The sequence below is a fragment of the Nomia melanderi genome, chromosome 1 (assembly GCF_051020985.1).
Source record: "Nomia melanderi isolate GNS246 chromosome 1, iyNomMela1, whole genome shotgun sequence".
NCBI lineage: Eukaryota > Metazoa > Arthropoda > Insecta > Hymenoptera > Halictidae > Nomia > Nomia melanderi.
Genome location: NC_134999.1, coordinates 30,026,055 through 30,049,591, shown reverse-complemented (window position 1 = coordinate 30,049,591; position 23,537 = coordinate 30,026,055). Strand labels below are relative to the sequence as shown.

At 35.7% G+C, this 23,537-nt stretch overlaps 1 protein-coding gene across 4 annotated transcripts in view; it reads left to right on the top strand.

The window, feature by feature from the left end:
- The window catches only part of LOC116428608 (band 4.1-like protein 4), a 125,574-nt gene that overhangs the window by 56,425 nt on the left and 45,612 nt on the right, over nt 1-23,537 (top strand). For all 4 annotated transcript variants that reach the window (XM_031980444.2, XM_031980443.2, XM_076374517.1 and 1 more), the window contains 2 exons: nt 14,291-14,395; nt 18,204-18,343. In XM_031980444.2, coding sequence (XP_031836304.1) covers nt 14,291-14,395; nt 18,204-18,343 — 245 coding nt within the window. The remainder of the gene's footprint in view (nt 1-14,290; nt 14,396-18,203; nt 18,344-23,537) is intronic.

The following is a 23,537-nucleotide window of genomic DNA, read 5'->3' as shown; positions in this document are numbered from 1 at the left end:
TCTCCGGCCGCGCTGGGGCCAGCGAGCTCCGCGCCGCGAACGGCTCGTACCTCGAAAATTGGTATTCCCCGGTAGGTCTGAGTTAGCGGCATCGGTATGTGGGTATTATACCTTTTGTATTCCGATGTGACACGCCTCCGTCACGTTTGCGGGAGTACAACGACGACGACAACGCCGGCCACGGTGCAACGACCACACGGAGGTATAGGTGGACAACGATAAGAGGCTCTCTCTCTCTCCCTCTTTCTCTTTTTGTTTGTTTGTTTCTTTCTTTCTCTTTCTTTCTCCCTCCCCCGTCCTTTTCGCCGCGGAGACGTATACGTGCACCTACACACAGGGGACGGCGTTGGTGGGCACGTATGTAGTCAGGGTTGGGCACTATTCTTTTCGAATGAAGTAAATGAATGAAAATAATTGTGGGTGTTGGTTAATATTAGAATTATGTATCAGTCAAAATGGTGTTAGTTTCTTTAGATGAAAATTTTTGATATTTTGGGTATTATTCGTTTTAAATGAAATAAACGAATGAAAATGATTGTGGGTGTTGGTTAATATTAGAATTGTGTATCAGTAAAGATGGGTTTAGGTTTTTTATTTGAAAATTTTTGATGTTTTGAGGTTATTGAATCTTTGAAATGATTTTATTATTAAATTGTTTTATTTGAGTGTTATATTGAGTATATGAATTGATTTGTGATTTGAAGTATGATTGTTTTAGATGACAATAGAGAATTATAATTAACAGCTTTCTGTGTGTTTAGATTTAGACATTATAAATAGCGATATATAGCGATGAACATTATTAGTAGTTGATAATTTAAAATACAAATTTCATCATCCAAAACCATCCATATTTTCCTGATAAAATTAATTAGCACTGTGTCCCAAATGTAGTAAACGTAGATACAATTTATTTCTAGAAATCACTATGATTCGAGTAACATTAACCCCTTGCTCTACAATATCCACTCATAAATATTGACAACTAAATTTGATAAACTTATATATCATTTTCTTCTCTTAAATATAAACTGAATGTTCTATTGCCAATTTTTCACCTCTAAACAAACCCGAGCCACAGAAGTATCAAATTCTCTCTAACAAATCATTAACAATAAAATACTCCATCAAGCACACTTATAAAACAAATCACCAGACAACAGGTTAACCAACAGTAAAATAAAGTACCTTTGCACTCGCGAGACAACTTACACTCACCACCGGCTTCGATATAACAAAATCATAAAGTCTTACATACAACACTAAATTTTGTATAAATCATCAATACGTGAAATATCGAAAGAAAATAGCTTTCTTATTACCCCTTTGCACTCCAGAGGCTCTCAGTCGCCGATCGATTTACCAGAGGAAAATTGTAAAGTTTCATATTCGATAATAAACTTTGTACGATGCGTCGATATCTGAAACATTGAAATAAAATAGTTCCTCATTTCACGTGCAATTTCTCAAGTTAGCTTCAGAGAAGGTCGTCTGTATTTCATCGGGAAATGTCGAGTATTTCCAGTGGAACACTTCTGGAGTACAAAGTATCCAAATACAAATTTCTTCATTGCTTCATTTCAAAGAATGTCGTCTATATCTCATCGGAAAATGTTGAATGTCTCAAGTGAACAAGACTCGACTGCAAAGGGTTCTAAAGTAAAAATTCGACTCGAATTGTTTATTTCGATGATGCCCAATGAACGCACTGGCCAACACCAACGAGGATGCCCATGCGGTTGCCTATACGTGAACGGTCTCTCTCGTTGGTAGCAGAGTACCCGGAGCCGTATGTACGTTTGAGAATACATTATGTAAGCAAAAGGTGAAAAAAGGTCTGTGGAATAACCCCCACCAGATTCTATCGAGTCGTCCCTCCGTTCTACTCCCTCCCAGCGCCTCCTACTCTTCTGGCCGGCGAGTGTTCCTGTACCCCCGACCCCGAACATCGGGCCAGGAGGCATCAGGGCATAGACCTTCGCTCTGTTATACGTACACGTACGTACGTACGTATCCGGCGGTACCGAGGCCCCGCTTCGTATGTACTGGGTGTTTCCGAAATCCTATCGCAATCAGGAACAAGATTACTTTATTCCAAAAAGCGAATGGAAGATATGAAGGAAAAGGTTCATATGTACTAAGTGTTTCCCAAATCGTATTGCAATCAGGAACTAGGTTCCTTTATTCCAAAAAGCGAATGGAAAATATGAAGAGAAAGGTTCATATCTACTAGGTGTTTCCCAAATCGTATTGCAATCAGGAACTAGGTTCCTTTATTCCAAAAAGCGAATGGAAGATATGAAGGGAAAGTTTCATATGTACTAGGTGTTTCCCAAATCGTATTGCAATCAAGAACTAGGTTCCTTTATTTCAAAAAGCGAATGGAAGATATGAAGGAAAAGGTTCATATGTACTAGGTGTTTCCTAAATCCTGTCGCAATCAGGAACTAAGTTCCTTTATTTCAAAAAGCGAATGGAAGATATGAAGGAAAAGGTTCATATGTACTAGGTGTTTCCTAAATCCTGTCGCAATAAGGAACTAAGTTCCTTTATTTCAAAAAGCGAATGGAAGATATGAAGGAAAAGGTTCAATGTACTAGGTGTTTCCCAAATCGTATTGCAATCAGGAACTAGTTTACTTTATTTCAAAAAGCGAATGGAAAATATTAACACGTTGACTGCCACGAGAATTTCTAGCGTTTTATATAATGATACTTTTAATAACAAAGGAAACTGGTGTTAAAAATAATTATTAATAATAAATAATTTTTATTGCAACTATTCTTCAGCAATTTGGAAGCTGCGGTCATTAGTGACCACCGTGGTAGTCAATGTGTTAAAGAAAAACTTTGTATATTATGTGTTTCCCAAATCCTATTGCAATAAGGAATTAGGTTACTTTATTTCAAAAAGCGAATGGAAAATATGAAAGAAAAACTTCGTATATTGGGTGTTTACGAAATTCTATCGCAATCGGGAAGAACATTATTTTATTTCAAAAAACGAATGAAAAATATAGAATAACACTTTTTCATTGGGCACTTTGTGTAGTAGACAACCATGTTAGAAAATTGGGTACGCTAGTTATTCGACAGAAATTGATTAACGTCAATACTACTTACAACCTATACTATTACTCGACAGACATTTTGTTTTTACATTTGAGATAATTTTATGGTAGCCACATTAACAGAAAAGTCATTAGTGGCCAACATTTGGATACATTACTTGTTACTTAATAATACTTAGAACTAAACACGTCTGTTCATAACTTGCCATTTCTACTTGTTCGTAACATCCATCTACGTTGAACACTTTCAAAGTGGATATCCAAAAAATAAAGTCTGTCATCAGCATATTTCGTTCTACGTTCTTGATTTATTTCTTAGGCGTATATAGTATTCTACACTTGTTGTACCGTAGTTTCGGAAACACCCTGTATACACCGAAACCGAGCCGCTGACGTTCGAAAGCTGAAGGAAGGGATCGTTGGGAGAGAGTGAGAGAGTTTCTATACTTGTATGTGTGAAAGAGAAAGAGAAACAGAGACAGAGAGCGAGAGAGGGGAAAAGAGGAGAAAAAGATGAAAACAATGCATCCTGGAAGTAGCCGAACAAACTCCGCCGGGCAGAGCGACGGACACGCGGGATAAAGATCGAACTGCGCCAGGATTCGCAGTCGATTCTACCTTTGGATGTTCAAGCGATACCCCTTCGATCTTCCGATTCGCCGATTAGAAGGTTCGCCTGCTTCTTGGTGCAGGGGGGTCGTGGATTCAAACAGTTCGAAGCATATTTCGCTCGGAATTACCGCGCGCTTTGCCGTAAACGCGCGATCGCTGATAAATCTTCGTCGATCGTGGCACGGAAAGTCGGGGGAGGAGTAGAATTCTTCGATTTCAGTTTGAACGCTTGGACCAAGAATACCAAGTCATTTCGAACGTTGCCGTGGCAATATATCTCTACGTTTGGAATACTAATTTATTTATGTAAATTGCGTAACTAGTGAATGGGGCAGGGTATACTTCTTCTCCCGTTGAAAGTAGAAACAAATTGTAAAGATTTATGCAGTGTTTGAGAAGCTCTGTCGTACAGTACTAGTTCCTTTTCCATTCGTTTGAAACATATTGATGCAGTTGCAAAGTGTAATTGCACTCTTTTTTTTTAAGCGAAGCTTTGTTCTTTTTATATAAATAGTTTCTTTGCGTTGGTTTACGTAAAATAGATTTAAATTATGATATAGTTGGGAACTCAATATTTTTCGAGATATTTTACTCGTTTTTCGAACATTTCGAGAGTAGACGGAAAAATGTGATTATTTGGTAACAGGTACTTTTTGTAGTACATGAATACTTTCATTGGATATTATTAATATGTGTTTCCAGTTTCTTGCAATTAATTTAGTCTGGCATCAAATGTGAAGTGAATGTCTATGCCAACGAAGATTACATTTAGCTCAATGTCTTTATTGACCTATTTTTACCAACCGAGTCGTGCTTAAACAATACGAATGAAAGTCATTGCGCTTCTTTTATTTAATTGCTAATAGAATCTCTCTTGGTGGTTAATTGGTGATAGCGTAACTCCATAAACCGTTTTTTACATATAAACGACTTCGAAAGTGTTTATCCTTCAACCTAACCTTATTGGTACCTGCCTGATCTTCGATCAAGGAGCGTTATTAAAGACGGCGCCAGCTGGGTTTACGGCACGCGCGTGATCGGCCATTTTTAAAGATATTTTTACAGCGTTTTCAACGGTGCGAGTGCCGTATCACTCTCATATAAGTGGCACACCTGTCGATCAGAAACTAAAAACATTTGTGATAAAATCTCAGTCAATATCGATTGACCTTTAACTAACGATGTTGGTTTCAGGGACCAACAACGTGATTTCAAAGTTAATGAAGTACTCTGATCAGAATAAATACCGCTCACTTGTTTCTTCGTTCTAATTGATAAGAGAAATACGTCAAGAAAAATTATAAATCAACCTTTTTTCATTTTTTTTAAGCAATTTTTTTATTGTATCTTAAAGTGCATATTACTCTCACGAACCAGCGGTTGTAACGTAAACGACGTTTTACCTTAGTCGTTATGGGTTAATTTAAAGTTGATAAGGATTAGAGAAACAAGTATCAAATTATCACTGTTATTGTATCAGAATGTATAGTCTAATTATAGCAAATAGTTAAATGCACTATAATAACCATGTTTATGTTTGTGAATAAGCACATGCTCTCATTTGAAGCTACACAATTTTTTGCCAGCATTATCTTTTCTAATATCTCTAAAATTATCCACAATGAACATTTTATATACAGTGGCAAAAGTTCCCGATCACATGGTTTTTGGGATTGAGTCCATACATCGATGTGTCGCTGTCATTAACGCAAAGAATTATCGCCACAGAATACTAACTGTAATATGTTAACACTAAAACTACAGACAGGTCAAAACGACCCATCCTCATTTTTTCCTTTTGCAATTATTAAAGACACAACAGCTGTTTCTTTGAGAAATTATCAAAGAAATTGATTTAACACTAGAACTACCAGACGGGTCAAAATGACCCATTCCTGATTTCTTCTTTCTCAAATAATGAAATGATAACAAATCGTTCTCTGAGGAATCACTGAAGAAATTATTTTCACAATAGGCAAACAAAGTTATAAATTAGTCGAAATCCGAGTAGATGCATTTTTAGCGTTTCTATGAAAAAATTAGAAAAGGCAGTTCGATTGCTCGGCAGTTTTAGTGTTAACAATACGTGAACGGAATTATGAATCAATTAAACTATCAATAGATGCATTCTTGAAGTTTCTATAGAGATATTTTAAACAGTCTATTTAACTGGTGGTTTTAGCGTTACGAATTCGTACACTATCGTTTCACACGAGTCCAATCGAACCAAAACGGTTGAACTTTCCTCTCGTAAGATTTGGATTATTAAACGTTCTTACTTTGTATTCCTCGGCTGAAAAATTCGGAGTTATTTGCTTAATATCGTAATTTGATTCCACCAGCCTTTTCTCTTCGCATTTCGTGGCTACCGGTGGGAGCATAAATCTCGCTGAAAAATGCAGCCCTTTATTTTCCCTGTTTGCGATTCAGCGGCGACTCACGGCTGATTCACGAAATCCGAAATATCCCAGAAGCTACATGCGTTTCTCGGATCACGTAGCCGGGACAAACTTGTCGGCTACCAGACAATCCTTCACCTTGCTTGTACGTACATTGTTCGGGGCTGGCCTCTGTTTTCCGAAAGCTTCGATCTTGGTCTCGGCGACGTACACTACAATAGAATGTCGACAGTTGGAATCTTGATACCTACCAGCGAGCTCTGGTTATTGCATTGAAACTTTGATAAATAGATCGTCTCACATACATACGTTTTATCTTTTATATGTACATGTTGTATTGATTATTGTCGAAATACGGTGAAACTTTAATTATATGAATCTTGGTTATGTGGACCCTTGATTTATCATATTAGTGGTGTATCTGGTTTGATGATGATATTGATGATGTTTGAATTATTTTACTGTCCGATCATCCGAATTATTTGAATAAGAATAACAATTTATTAGAAAAACAAAGATTTTTCATGTTTATTCTATAACTATCTTTCATTCAAACTCGTTTGACTTGATTAGTTCAGATATTTGAAGCTTCACTGTATTAGTTAGATTTGTTGACTACTTGTTTTAATTAGACCTGCTTGAAATCTTTTGCAGAAAATATGAGAAATGTTCGTTTATGAGCAATTTTTTAAATAGAATATGTTAACATCAGAATTGAGCAGTTAAACTGACGTTTCAAATTTTTGTATAAGAACTATAAGAATAGATTTATTAAGTTTCAATTGAATAGTATTTTCGTATTAATAATTCCTCAAAACATTTATGTTTTTTCAATAATTGCGACGGAGGAAATCAAGAATGGATTATTTTGGTATTTCTGGTAGTACCAGTGTTGAACAGCTGGATTCTGGTGCATTTATAGCTCTGAATTTGTGCAATAATTGACTGTACTGTTATTTAAAAGGACAAGCGAGAGAAACTGGTCGGGACACCCAGTAAACCTTGGATCATCGACACGAAATGTTTCTTTACTGCTTCGAGCACTGTCTTTGTTCTTCTTTCCCGGTGTTTCTATGATAACATTGTATCGATTGTGCCACGGTGTTTTTATTTCGACCCGTTGATAAAATCGCGATATTCCTCGCTGGCCTGCGATACGCTATATTTCATTTGGATCGCGTTCGCACGAGTTGCGAGAGATCCAGCCGTTGGGGCGGAAGATAAGGGAGCACTTTAATCAAATTGTTCATGGTGATCTATAGAGTACGATATTATGAAAGTAACTGTTCGTAATTTTTACGTAGGACGAACGGAAAAAAGAGTGCAATCCTTTTGTGTCTATGAGAATCTTATGAAGATTATAAGAACTATATTTATTATACAATTTTAAAGTATTTAATATTTTACACTATTTGACACGATGAACGCCATAGGGGTTACAATTTGACTCCCAACCAAATCGAATTATTATAGTTCACTCAATTAAACGATGATTATTTGAAAATATTTCTATATTATAGATAATGCCACCTAATGAAGTGACATTCAGCTAGATGAACGTGCAATACTAATTAAATTCAATCTGATGGTATAATATTACCTTTTGTCCATTTCATATATTTTGCTCTATGAAATTGTGTGGAATTCAACGTGTTGAGTACATTGTGTTAGGAAAGACATAGGTAATTTATCATCTATTCTAGTTTTCAATTTCTACAATTTTCATTCCAGGCAATCGTTTAGTTAAAAATATTTATAAAATATGTTTTGTTTGGTTACCTGTATATAGAGTAAGATGTTTAAAGATCACTTGAAAAAGTTATTTACTTTTCGTGATAATAACTCTTCTCTTCAAGAAGATGCAAAGATAATGCAATTATCAATGTCCTTTTTCTAAATCAAATGACACTTATTTTAGTTCTATATTCTGTAGTGAAATATATCGAAATCTGTACAGTGACCTCGATGTCATTAACAATAATTGAAGAATACTACGATTGGAAAATGTATTAAAAATCGATTGAACATTCATACGAGCATCTGCACTAAGTTACTCATTTCTCTATTATTTTCGTGATATATATTGAAAATATTGACCTCGGAATACCAACGCATTAGCGTTCTGATACAATTACCTCGCGCACACCTTAGCGCAGCGTGGCGAATTTCATTGGCACTGATCGCGTTTAATTCTCCATATACAAACACACTGATCCATTCGTTAAAGACAACGCCGGTGTGATTTATCTATCATTATACGAACGACGTTCATTGTAAATGAAATTTATGTCATATTTACCGCTTTCGTGTAATGCGCTTTAGTAGCTTAAACAACCCTTTAATCGGTAGCGTATTGTAGACCGACACACGCACGGACGCAGATAGATACAGATAAATGTAAAACGCGCGACGTGATTTATTAGATTACGAAATAGATAAGTTGCGAGTATAAGCGTGCTTTAATCCCGGGGATTCAATTATGAATCGTTGTAAATAGGCATAATTGTGATTAACGAGAAGTTCACGTTCAGTCGGTACAAAAGCGGCGTCGCTGCTTCCCCGGTTCTTCAAACCGATAATAATGACCGGGGAGAAAAGTGAAATACAACCGAACTTATTTATGCTACAAGCCAATAACTGTTTGTATACATTTTATGATCCACACGGACGATTACAAAAGTGATTCGCCAACAACTGAAGAAGACACGGAAGCGTTCGATCGAATCGAGCCGGTGAAGTAGATTAGTTTCCATCGCAGCTGACTTTTAACGATCTCGATGGAATTCCACCCGGGGCCGTTAGATTCATTTGATAGTGCTCTATTCGAAGGTGAATACCATATTTAGGAAAACGGCGTTGATCAATTCTTCTACACTTCTGCCTGTAAACCTAGCAATTACTAGCGGGGACTTATACGATGAATCGTTACCACGTTTATTCATTAAATTACACCATTTTAATTATAATCATGATTCGATCGCGATTTCGCATAATATCATTTGCACTCGTTTCTCTCGAAGTCGTCTCAAACGCGACTACGACGACAAAAATATGCTCCTTACGAGGAAAACTTTACAACTGAAAGTAAATTAAACTTACTCTAATTTCATGTGACTTAATTATCGAACACAAATTAATTCAAAATATAAGGTACCATATAAAATCCCTATCATTTGTATCAAAATAAACTATATTATAAATTGTATTATATCATTTCCTGCCATAAAACTAATAATCATATCATCCTAACGTTTTTCGATTTCACATAGCGCGGAATCTATTTTCATTACAGAGGCTCTCATAGTATTCGTTCAAACGACTTTTCACCATTAACTCCTTGCGTTATGATTTATTTCTTAACTATGATCGATACAGCTACCGCATCGCTCGTCATTTATTAAAAAAGCAAAGATTTTTTACGTTTATTCTATATCTATCGTTACCCAAAGGTTATCGACCAATAGAAAAGTAATATTTAACTTTCATTCGAAACAAATAACCCTAAGATTTCTCAAACTCCCTTGAAAATCTTTATCGCGAGTCCGACGCGATATTCTAGGTCAACAAGTCTGCCATTACTTTTAGTTTCCTATTCACCACAGGTGGTCCACGATAAAACCCCGCCAACCAGTACCTTTTTCACGATCCTCCGTCGTCGCATCGATCGCATCGCCCAGCCACAATGCAACACACGTCCACCAAAGTGAAACACGGATTAAACACGGCACCCGCTAATATTCGCCTGAGACAGTTCAGGTATCAAACTCGCACGACTATGTCCGCGCACGTGCAAAATCTGCGAAACAATCACGCGGCGTGGGGCTCGTAAAGCGTGTCGAAGTAAAATATTTTACTGGTCTGATAAGGGGACGCATATCCCATTATCCGCAGTACGTTCGGTCCGCAGAGGAACGGGTTTCGAATTGAACCGGCCAAGTTATTTAACGGAATGAAACGCGAGCGGAAAATTGATCGTTACCGGCCGGCCGGCTGGTGTCGCGGAGCTATCCGGTATCGGGTAAAATAAATATCATCATCGCCTACGATACGCTTATTCATTCGTCCCGGGGTAACTGTAACAGTTATGAACCCGGTCCCTAATAAAATTTAATCGTCACCGCGTTCGCGTGGCGATCCCGCGCCGATAAATTCGTTCCGACGAGGTTGGAAGGCCGCGCCGAGAGGCAGCGTTCGCTCGGCATTTTTCCGTGGAAATACGTTTTTGTCCTTGCAACGAATCGCCGCCGGCTCATGCTCGTTCCCCGTCCCGATCCCAATGTCATTACGCCTGTCCCTGGCAGGGGATCGCGAAGAAGAACTGGCTCGATCCCTGCGAGGTGCAAATCACCGCACGCCGCCTGGCAAAAATGCAGGTGCAGCAGGTGGAATAGACGTTGGGGTTCACGGCACCCACGATAAATTTCACGATCCCGCGAGCCAGATACGCGAGAGCCTGCAGGGGAAGAGGTTCCGAGGAGATCTTCTGCCTCGAATATCGCTGGCCTTCGCCACTCGTTCCGAACAGATGAGACGATTTGCATCGGGAATCGTTACTTCGGTCTTCTCGTTAATTTTAGGAAGACTGACGCAACAGTTTCTGAATTGATTAAACTAACGAGCACCGAGGTTTATCGGGAACTCGAATGGCTGCGATTGGTAACTTGATTTCGGGAAATGTTGACTTAATCAGTTCACTGCGTTGAATGAGTATACGTTATCTTAAGGCTTGGAATTATACTAATTCTCTCAACGATGATTTAGTTATTTTTTCACATAAACTATTCATCTTTGGTTTGCTTTAGCTTTTCGTTAGAAAGTATTATAGACGCATTTACTCTGCGTTTGACAATACTTTAATGTTTGATTTTATTGCGCGGGGAATAAGAGATTTTTTAAACTGAGATCCACAGTCAACAGGATAAATAACTAATAACACAGTTCGATATTCATATTCTAAGCTATTGCTACCGTTCAGAACTAATCACTCAAAAAAAAAGTCAATAGCCTCGAACAATACTCTAAACAACTTACTCTAACGATCACAAATGATCATATTCCCTATTTTACATTAAAAAATACATTCTAAATACACTATACCTTCAAATGTCACAATAGTCCTACATCCAAGCCTCGGACAATACCCTAAACAACTCACTCCAACAATCACAAATGACCAGATTCCCCAGTTTACGTTCAAAAATATAGTATAAATACGCCATACCTTCAAACGTCACAATAGTCCCATATCCAACACAGTTAGCTGCTATATCCATCAATACTAATACCCTTAAAAATGTCCTCGGCTTCGGACAATACCCTAAACAACTCACTCCGACAATCACAAACGATCAGATTCCAACTTTTATCCGTCCATCTGATCATTCCGATCACCTCAAGCGTTCGAACAGTTTCCACTTGGTCTCGTTAGCGAGGATTTAACCGCGGGACATCCAGCTAACCTTGGCAACGGACTAAGATTGAAATCGGCGGTTTCCGGTTCCCACTGATCCCAAGCGAGCCGTGACGCTCGCTGGTTTCCCTTCGGGGGAAACTAACGGGGAGGCCGCGGTGCGTGTTTTCGTGGCCGATCGTTTGATTCTTCGCGATACATACCTACATACTTGCATACCTCTGCGTACGGTTCCTTGTTGCGCACGTGAGCGCACGTGGAAGGCGGAATATCCCCGTGTTTGCTCCTAATTAGCGTGGCCGCGTTACTACCTCTCGTCCTTCCGCCCACGACCGGTTCGTTTCGTCCTACCCTTTATCCGTGTTCCACTATTCCAGGCTTCGCCCGTGAATCCTCTTCGGCCGTTCGCGCGGCGCGCGCTCCTTTGCCGGATCCCCCCCCGTTTCTCCCCCGATCGCTCATTACACACCGGCTCCTTTCTTGTGTGTACACAGCGCCGGAATTCGAGGATAATAATTGAAGCTGTTGCCGCTGATGTACCTAACGATCCCCGCCGTGGATCCACTTTGACAAGTTGCGCGCGATACGTATCGATTCTTGCGGCACGGTGCACGCATTCGAGATGGTCGCCGGTTTCTAGTAAACCACTGATGTGATTTAGTCGCGTCGCGTTACCTTCGAGCTGCTACGGAACCTATTGTTCGGATTAATTGAGTTTAGAAATGTGCCGAGAATCGAAGGCTCGTGCTGGGGACACGTTGCACGTGGAGAATTATGGTTTATTATGTAACGTTAGAGAGGGTTAGTTTAATTATCTTGTACAAGTAATTGAGGCGGTTTTTATTGTCATTGATGTTTTATGTTAAGAAATCAATCTTCACTGTTTGCAGTCAAAAGTTTTCCAGTAGCAGCAATCCTCTTTTGCTGTGAGATATAGTCGATGTTTTTTCAACTAATTCGAGAAAGTCACGTGCAAATTAAGGAACAAAGCTATTTTGTTCCAACGCCTTGCATATTGATGCACTATACTCAGTTTATTTTAACTTCTTGGACTACTTTAACTCGAAGAAATGCGGATTATAACGTTAGATTTACGGATATTTACTATACAGTTTGTTTTATCGATTTTAGAAAAATTGATATTTGTTCATTTAGATCTTGGGAATTAGAGGTTTGAAAGTAGATCATTAGGATTGATATTAACTGCAACAATTAAAATCGACCCAAACATTTACCAAATAATTTTATAAAATTCAATGCAAGTCAGATTAATTCGTTCCGTAAATCTAGTGTTAATTATAGCGATGGATATCTTACTCGTGACAATTATATTCGGTCCCAAATCGTGATTACGAAGACTCTTCAAAATAGTACAGGGGATTAAATATCGAACTTGATAATTTTGCTGTATTAAATTAAGTTGTAATAATCGCCTTTCAAATTCAAAGTGTTAAGTACACTTTAGTACTTCCAATTTGTGTAACATTCGTTTCACACCAGACAACAATGACCTTCGTTTTCTTACACGTTCAACAATCCCGATTCCCTTGTAGCCGCACGGATAATCTTCAATTGTTGCATGGTGAATGGAACCGTGCTCGATGCGCACGTCTGTAGGATAATTGCCCATGGAAAAACGAAATTCTGCCGGGCAAAATGACATATTACGAGTTCTCGGATTGCCAGATGGTAATCTGTTGCGGCCACGCATACCGATGCGAAACGTGCCAGGCACTCTTGCATAATATCGATAGATACAGATGCAGATGCAGATACAGATACAGATACAGACACAGATACAGATACAGATTTAAATGTAGATATAGATATAGATATAGATATAGATATAGATATAGATATAGATATAGATATAGATATAGATATAGATATAGATATAGATATAGATATAGATATAGATATAGATATAGATATAGATATAGATATAGATATAGATATAGATATAGATATAGATATAGATATAGATATAGATATAGATATAGATATAGATATAGATATAGATATAGATATAGATATAGATATAGATATAGATTTAGCTATAGATATAGATATAGATATAGATATAGATATAGATATAGATATAGATATAGATATAGATATAGATATAGATATAGATATAGATATAGATATAGATATAGATATAGATATAGGTGTAGATATAGATATAGATATAGATATAGATATAGATATAGATATAGATATAGATATAGATATAGATATAGATACAGATACAGATATATAGATACAGATATAGATATAGATATAGATACAGATATAGATATAAATATAGATATAGATACAGATGCAAATATACACTGCCAGTCAAAAGTTTGGAATCACTTTATATATAACGTTACAAACTAAGAATGATATATCTTTATATTTGACGAATACACTTATGTCCATGTTCCTCGATCACACACAAAACTTCTCCAATAAAAGTTGCTTAGAAAAAATGGTACTTTTCCCTGTCCCAACCTTTTGACTGACAGTGTAGATATAGATACAGATATTGATATAGATGCAAATATAGATGCAAATACAAATACAGATACAAATAGTGGTGAACGTAAACGAATATCCGCGGTCCAACGTAGTTCCGGCGACGTGTTCAATGACGCATGCGCATCACGATTTAAACCGACACGCTCGATCGAGCGCCGATTGAAAGTCCTCCCGATGATTCTAATGTAGGTCGGTGCAGGAAGTAATTTCGCCCGTGTCGCTGCCTCAGCGCTGGTATCGGTGCAATAACTCAGACGTTGCCATTCTTTTTTGCAGAGCTCGAACCTCGGTCAAGAGTTGCTGGACAGAGTGTTCAGGCATCTGAATTTATTGGAGACCGCATACTTCGGGCTGCGTTACTTGGATCACGGCAATCAGACGGTAAGATTACTGTCTCTCTAATAACTGGACTGCGGATTTCCATGCTCGAATGCTCGGTCGCTGGGAAAGTTATGCGGTTTCGTAGCCGTACGAATGAATCAATTTACCAGGATGTTACCGTTCCATGTAATCTGGTATTATGGGGTGTTGCGTGGATGATGGTTCGACCGGAAATAGAGGACAGCATGTGAAGACGCGATGTAGCGGTGATTTCCAAACTGAGAGGATTTGTGCAAAAGGAGACGCGAAAAGTTTAATAGAAATGTAATTTTCATAATATAATATACAGAGTGTTAATTCTAACTCGAACAACTAAATTATCTTCGTCGTTATTGAAAGTAAGGAAAAACTGATTAAGTAGAATACACATGGTTTTACGGTGTACATTTGACGGCGATAAAAAAATCCTGTGAAGGTTTATTTAATCATTTTTCTTATTTTCAGTAATACCGGAAATTAGTTAGGTGCTCGAATTAAAATTAACGTCCTGTGTATAAGTAAAAGAATATATACGTATAAATGAACTTTCGTGAGATAATATTAAACTTTATGACGTACTTTTTAAGATATTAGCACGTTACAATTAGATTTTCTTTAAAGGAGTGTAGTAATATAAAGTTTGGAAATCATTGTGATATAGTATCTGGATAGTTTGATTTTAGTTTCATTTAGATGAGTTCTGATTTTTAATTAATAATTAATGAAACATGATTTCATGTCTTGTTTAAGAAGTATTTACTTTGCCACTTATTTAATTAAATTTTATTAGATTATCGAGTTCTAGAGTACAGGAATTGGAACTTATTCGTACGCATAAAATCCGCAGTCTATTAATAACTATGAATTCTAATTATTTACAGTACAGTATTCTCTTTCCATAATCGTGCTTTTGTCGACGTCTTGATAAAGGCATCGCTATCTTTATTGTACCAGGTCATTTGACTGCATCATATTCGGCATTATCCAATTCCAACTTCTGCATTCGTTGATTATTCGAATTGGAAAGTTATTTATTTGTCATTTTTTTACCTGAAATAATTATTATTCTGGCTATTAAAGAAAAAGATTACACTCCATGTATTAGTATTATGAAATAAATATTTTTAGCAAATGAATTCCACTTTAGTTAGGATTTTCGGAATAAGCGGTTAAATATTCAAGTGTAAGAAAAATGCTGCAAGAAATATTTGTACTGCTTTTATTTAAATAATTATTTAAAAGCTTATTTAAATAGAATTTCTAACAGAAATACAAGGTAGATATTCTTATAGGATCTAGATTGCAAAAGAAATTAGGAACATTATTCATATTAATATTTTTATATATAAATTACATTTTAAACACAAAATATGGAATATTGTTTCACAATTTCAGTTTTATTTTAGTTTACACCTATATTGGACAAATAATCTATGAATTCAACAGGTAACATTAAGTATTAGTTTTATTTCAACATATTGTAAGGTATGTTTTAAGGTATACAAAGAATGTCATTTCGATTTGAATATGAATTGGAATATAAAATTGGAAAAAAATGTTTCTAAGTAAATGACTAAATTTCGATCATAGTAGCAAACGTTGTTTATGATGTAACGGAGATACCAGTTGAACTTCTTATATTATGAAAGTCATAATAATTTATGTTTCCAGTGGATCATGCTATTGAAAGCAAGTACACTCTACTCTGATATTAGCTTTCTTTTGTTTCGTTATCTCAGTGAGATTATACGTATTAGTTGTTTGAACTAGACGATTTCTGTTTGCCTTTATCAAGCAATGTGCAATATTTCTTGTAATTCCTCTACAATTTTGACCGAAATTTTTGTAAGTATATGCTGTAGAATCTTTTGCTTCCTGTCTAGTAATTACATATTTTTCTAAATCAAATTAAGTCATTTCCAAAATGTGGATTTTAAAAATCTAAATTTCAATTGATAAACACTGAATATATGAAAGGGAAAAGGTATTTGTTTTCATAACGTAAGATAACAATATTCAAGTGCCCCAACATATGTGGAATTTCATATACTAATAATGTTCAAAATTGCAATTTTCTAAATACTGAAATTTGATTTGAGATCTAGAACTTTCTAAACTCGACACATAATGTGATATTTAATACTCTCATCAACTCTCATTTAGTAATTTTTAATAAATGACTTGCTTCTTTTAATTGAAAATTTCCAATAACGTCTGATAAAATAATTTATCTATTCGCGGAAAAATTAATTAAAAATTTGCCCAACACCGCAGCAAGACAAAAGATAGCGATGTATCTACAAGTTCCTATAATTACAAAATAGTACACCTATGAAAAGAGAATACTGTACATATGAATATAATAAACACGATGGTATAGAATTTCCACGTCGAACAATGACCCCTCGATAAATTCTGATTTTAATATTGTAAAATCTACTACTCAACATTGGTTACCCCGTTTCTCACATTTCTTTCACAAGATAGAAATAAGATTGCTCACAGAACGATGGCGAAACATCGTAAATAACGATGGAATGTATCTCGTGGTCTAATAAACCGTAACTTCCAGATGAGTAATACTTTCTGTTTCTGCAAGCAAGTTTTATAACATTACCAAGAGAACCTTCAGCAATATACCGTAATTTATAATTGCATTATACAAACTTAATTAATCATTCCTCAAAGAAGCGTTTGTTACCTTCTCGATGATCATAAACAAACAATCGATGAACTTGTGTCAATGTAATTAGTACTGCCAGCGTTAAAAAGATCGTAAACTCCACATAACTTGGATTATTTATTAAAATCACAGTGGACTGCACGGATAGCTGATTCTTAGAGTTTTCTCATGTGGCGACAAAAGTCGCTGAAGTTAATATACAGAAAAATGTACAAATGTAAATTCGAAACGCTATTGAACAGATGGAGTCTCATTGCTGATTGTTATGGTTTTCGATCTTTAACAAAGATACTAAAAATATTCAGCGAAACTTAACCCTTTGCACTCGTATGTCACGCGATATACTTTGTCATAGAATGTTGGAAGTTATTCGAAAAAGTACTGTACTTTAAAAGATTATGAAAATAAAATCTTATTACAATGATAATAAATAAAATAAATATAAAACCTTGAATTCTACCGCTGTAAATTGCTCTAACCCTTAACGGAGCAATGGCATATAAGCGGCGTTTCTACTTACCGAGTCCATTATGTATATATAAATCATTTTATTATTTTTATAACTGTTATTGTTGTAATATTTACAATTAACGCATTAAGTATTGTACTAGCTTACTTCTGTGAATTTCTTTTACCTATTGTATTGTACATTACAGTATTTTTTCGCGGTAAGTAAATTTGAAGTACTTCCAGACCGTTAAGGATTATTTCAAAAATATTCTATAATATATATAATAATTCTAAAAGTAAACATAACTTTACACCCGACACATTAAAAATAAATCGAGTGCAAAGAGTTAACCTTTAAAAATATCCCTGCAAAGTTCGCTAAGCCGCACGTTATCCCTCAACACCATCGTGTCGGACAGTTCCAAACAAGAATATAGCGAACACTGTAATAAGTTCGACTAGTTTACCGTTAATTAGATTTGCACGGTTAAAAATTCACGCGAAGATGCCCCGAAGGTGGTCGATTGCATCGCCCTCGGGGCATAAGAGGATAGGATTATTATCTACGGGAAATGTCGAGCTGCCTGCAATTTCCGGGCCGCTTGATCAACAGTTTCAGGGCGGCTCGACCCGTCCGATCGGCCGGGAGTGAATCATTTACAAGTAATTCTCGACTGTTGTTCGCGGTCTCTTTAGCAATGGCTCGATCCGAGCAAGAAGATCGGCAAGCAGCTGAAAATCCAGAAAGGAGATCCTAGCTCGGATGTCCACACCCTCTATTTCGGCGTGAAGTTCTACGCGGCGGATCCCTGCAAGCTTATCGAAGAGATCACAAGGTCAGTAGATTGAATTTATCGGGTCGGCTAATTAGTCCCTAACTTGCCCTGATGTCCCGCCATTGGAAATAATCGGATCACTCGATACAGAATTTCGTGTCATCCCCTAATCGAGCGAAGATGTTTCCTCTGACGGACATGTTTCTGGACGGTAAACCGATATTCGGTGGGCAACGAGAATGTTCGGTGACGTTGATTGATGTGAGAATTTTGAGAGATTTTTTTTTATACTTGTGTTTTTGTGGCGAAGATGGATTGCGTTGGAAATAATTTTTACTGATTTTTTTTATATTTATTATATATTTGGTATTACATATCTAGTTACTTATGTTTAAATACTTTTATTCGATGATAGTCTTTTATTGTTATTTTTTTATGCAATGTAGAAGCTCTGATGACAGTTTAATATTTTATTTTCTGAAAGACAAATAGTTTGGTCGTTCTATGTTGAACAGGAGATTAAAAGGTTGTCTTTAAGTAAACATTACTGTATAATTGATATTGCTACGAAACAAATGATGTAATGCTTAGATTATAATCATGTTCGATTGTATTAATGCGAAACCTTAGTTCTTTTCTCCTGGTAAAAAGTTTTCTTCTATTTTCTTCGTTCTATTTGTTGAAATTGGTGAACTCAATCTTTATTGTGCTTCATAAATTTTGAACGGCATTTGAATGTAGGGGTTGCGAAACTTTCGGAGTTTTATGATTAGAATTCCTATTCAATTTAAGTTTATGTTTTGGGTGAATGGTTCAGTAAAATTTGAAATTGCTCCGAACGCGAATTTCAATATCACTCTGTATCAAATTTATTCTTCAAACTGTTTAAATAGTTATTTATCTTCATATTAACCGCTTGCATTCGGGAGACGACTGATCGTCACATAGTTTAACACAGCCAAATTATAAAATTGGACATTTAATATTAAATTTTATATAATGCTTAACTTGTATTTTGAATAATAAAATTATTTGATCATTTCAGATTTTTCAAATTAAGAAACAAAATTATTTTGTATGTTGCTTAAATTTTGCTCTATTTCTCGATAAACTAATTTTGACAAATATTACCTATATCTACAAAAATTCTATAAATCAGAAACCGTGGATATTTCCAGTGAAAATCTGTCGAGTGCAAAGAATTAACACTTATTCAAAGTGAAACTATAATAGTTTACATATTGCAATATTCGAAACACACGTTTCAAACGAGAATTTCCTTCATCGTGTTTCGACACTAGAACTATAGTACCAGTTGAAATAGCTGGTCTCGATTTCTCTGTTTCGCAATTATCGATATCTTCGAAGCATTGAATATTCGAAACGATTTCGAAAATAAATAGTTTCACTTAAATACTCTAACGAATGTCTGAGGGAACTGAAAATAATCTACTATTACAATTTTTATAAAGATTACACATCGGTCGTATTAAGTACTCTGTAATTGTGTTAAAATCGACCACAGGCTATCCCTATGAAATTCTAAATTTTCTTCACTCTATGCTATAACACGACCGTCCGAAGAAAACGTGTTAGGCTTATATTCGTCTGCATAAACTATATCGGAAACTTGTTCCTGGTATACAAGTTCTTCAATGAATTTTAATCATCTTAATCGCGCCGATATTTTATCGTATGAGCATCCGTTTGTTACGGCCATGTATCTTTAGCTAGTCGTCAAACTTCCTGCGAATGTAAATACATACTTGCCTCTACGTTTCCTGGAATTTCGGAGTTATCAATTTCAGGGCATTCAGAAAAGTCTTATGTCTCTATCAGCGAGACTTCTTGTCCAACCAGTTTGTGAAATTAATTCAGCAGTATCTTCATTATTAAATGCCTATCTAATATTTGTGATAACAGTTTCCTGTAATGTGAAGGTCTATGTTTATGACTCTACGATTCAACGTGACATTTTACCATGAAAGATTAATTAAAAAAAAAGCAATCTGGATCGTCTATTTTCTCTTTTTGATAGTGCCATGTGCTTATAAATGATGCGATGTTTAGCTACAATCCGGTATAGTATAGTGTGATTGTTACTGAACTCCATATATCTCAGAGATATTGTAAATAATTTATTACGAGGAAAATAAGTGAACTTTATTTATGCATAAATAATTAAAGTAAGAAGAAATTAAGATGCAAATAAATTATCAATATATTTTCTATAAGCTGTTTAAAGGAAATTTAATAAATTATAATAAGGTATAATAATTGATGATAATATTAATAATAGTGATATAGTATCATATGTATTTGAAATAAATATTTTAATCGTTTAGTAATAGAACATTTGCTTTCAGTGTTCAGTTATTTTTTAAGAAATGATCTTTTTATGCTGTTTCTATAACGTTATTTATTAATACTTCGTTATATTATCTTCTTCGTATACAACGAAGTATTCTACCACGTCAACAAGGAACATACTTACCTACATACATTTGTTCTCGCATTCCTAAATACTCAATATCCGATGCATTCATAAAGTAAGAGAAAACAAACAACGATTTGCAGTACGCCTCACACATATACGTATTACCTACCAGTTGAATGGAAATATCGACCGCACCCTTTGTTTCCTTGTAATCCAACTTTATCTCTGGCTTGTCTTTCGTATTACCAACTTCACCTGAGTGATGCATTGTAGATAAAACGATTACGGTCTTTTGTTGCTTTAGAACAAAAGACACGCACGTGGGATATTTCGATGACTCAATAATTAAAGGTTCTTTTCTGCACCCTTGATGTGACTGAAATGTTATGGAGTGTTGTTTTCCTTTGTTTGCGGTGTCTATTACTGTAAACCTGAGAGAACTGTTTACCATTAACGAATTATTAATAGTTATCCCGTAGGAGATTTCCCCTTATGGAAAAATAGAAAATTATATAAAATAACATTTGCTTGTCCGATGTTTAATTTTTGCAAAAGTCGAATTTGAATATTCACTATGTATGCATTTAATTACAACTGAGATACAGTTTTTCGTATGAAGTACACCGTCCATTTAGTTTATAATCAATACCTACACGATATTCAACGACGAGAGTTTCTAAATTCGAGAAAAATGAAAACAATATTTTATTAACAATATTTTATTATTAATTACTAAAGTACATTCCAACAGATTTTTGTATCTGCGTGTTTCACTTCGATTAGGAACATACTGATTAGGATAGAGTTTTTTATTATGACGAACAGTTTGTACAAATGTTAATCGTACGATAAAATATTTCCAACATTTTTTCTTGAAAATAATAACTCTTAAAAATGTAGGTATTATTTAAAAACAAAACAGAGGTACATCTCACAAAACCAATATTTTAGTCATAATTATACGTATGCATTGTGAATTTTTCAGATTTCCTGGATAATTAAATATCGAACAAAACAATTTCATTCTACATTTTCATCTTGTGTTTTTCATGTGTTTTCATTGATAATGAATCACCTACCACTTGCTTGGCACGTTATTTATACGCATCCTGTATACAGTACTCTAATAAACAATTGCAAATGTAAAAATAGTTCTGAGAACGAATGGTTATACTGAGAGTACTCGAAGATCGGTAAGAATCTGTCTACCGATCTGATACATAACTCCCACTCGTTCCTCTATAATTTCTCACCTTCCATAGTACGGTGAACGATTAATCGTGTATGAAACAATGCGGACCTAGAAGGGGGAAGAGGGCAGTGATCGTTATCAATTTTATTACGAGAATCTAACTGCGCCTTTCGCTCTCTTAAGCATAATAACAATATGGAGCAGGAAGAGGAAACGAGGGTGAAGTGTCGAGGTTTTTTTTGCATAGCATTAGAGAAGAAGATAATAACGTGGCCCCCTCGTGATTTTCAATATCGTAACGAAGGCATCTAGTAATTAACGGTGTCTTATGTGCATCTATTAGGATTATATATAGGTAAATACGTTTACACGATATAATGTATTGTTTCCAATGAAGAAAATAATTAATATAACGCCAGAACCGATAGTTTTACGTCGTTCCGAAAAAGAAGTGTTTCTTATAAATTATTTAAGGTAAAGAATCGTGTGTTGGAATATATTTTATAGGTTTGTAGAGTTGATATTTATAAATGGAATTACCTAATCATTGATATTATCAGATATAAAATTATTTATAATATTCATAAAGTTACTGATTTCCAAACTATCCATTATTATACTAAAGTTATTTTATTTTTTACTTTATGTTGATAAATCAACATTATACATACTAACCTAATTTAGAAACAATACTGAGTGCACGTCGTGGGAGAAACAAATATTACAAAAGTTTCGTGTATAAACAAAGAAACTTGTTTTATTTGTTCACTTTTAATTTTAAAATACTACTATATACGATTATTGTCATATATGACCTTCACTTTTACAAAAGTTCCAAAAATGATTTCCAAGCAAATTTCCCTTTACCCTCACTCGTTGTCACAAATAATCTTATCAGTTTACTATCTAGACTTCACCGAAAAATTCAATGCAATTCAAATTCCAAATCGAGCCGAAGTAAAATAAGAAAGGCTATCGCACCACGTTGTCGGCTTTTCCTCTACCTGAAAGTGTATCGTTCCATATATCGTTCGTTAGCGGTCGTCGAATTAATGAATAAGTTTCGTGATCTATTCTATCAGCCCCGGTACCGGTAATAGAACGTGCGCGTTGCGTGTGTTTGTAATACGTGCAAGCCTCGGCTCCCTTGTCCCGTGAATACGAAATAGGCGGGCCCGCGCGTGTGTACGTGCCGTGTCACAGACACCGAATGCCTATCTCGTTATCCTTAATGAGTCAGGCTTAAAATTCTCAAAGCACGCCTTAAAATATTTCTACCTCCACGCCGTTCCAGCTTGGCGACGGAGTTAACAGAATTTAAAACACTCCTTCCTTGACATTACACTTGTTCCGGAAGTGACATCGCGCGTCTTTTCATAAGCAGAACTTTGTCTCAGGATATACGGCAGATCGTTCGTTGTTCCTCCGTTACTTATTCGCGTCGTTCGCAAACGAGCACAGTGAATCTATACGATGTTGAGGAAAATGTGGAAAATACTACTTCATGGAAAAGCGTTTGATGCGGTAGAGAGGAACTGGATGATTTTTTGTTTGACAGAGAACGGATAAAGGTATTTGAGTATTAACGGTACGAAATGTACAAGAATTTGTTCAGTTTTGTTTTG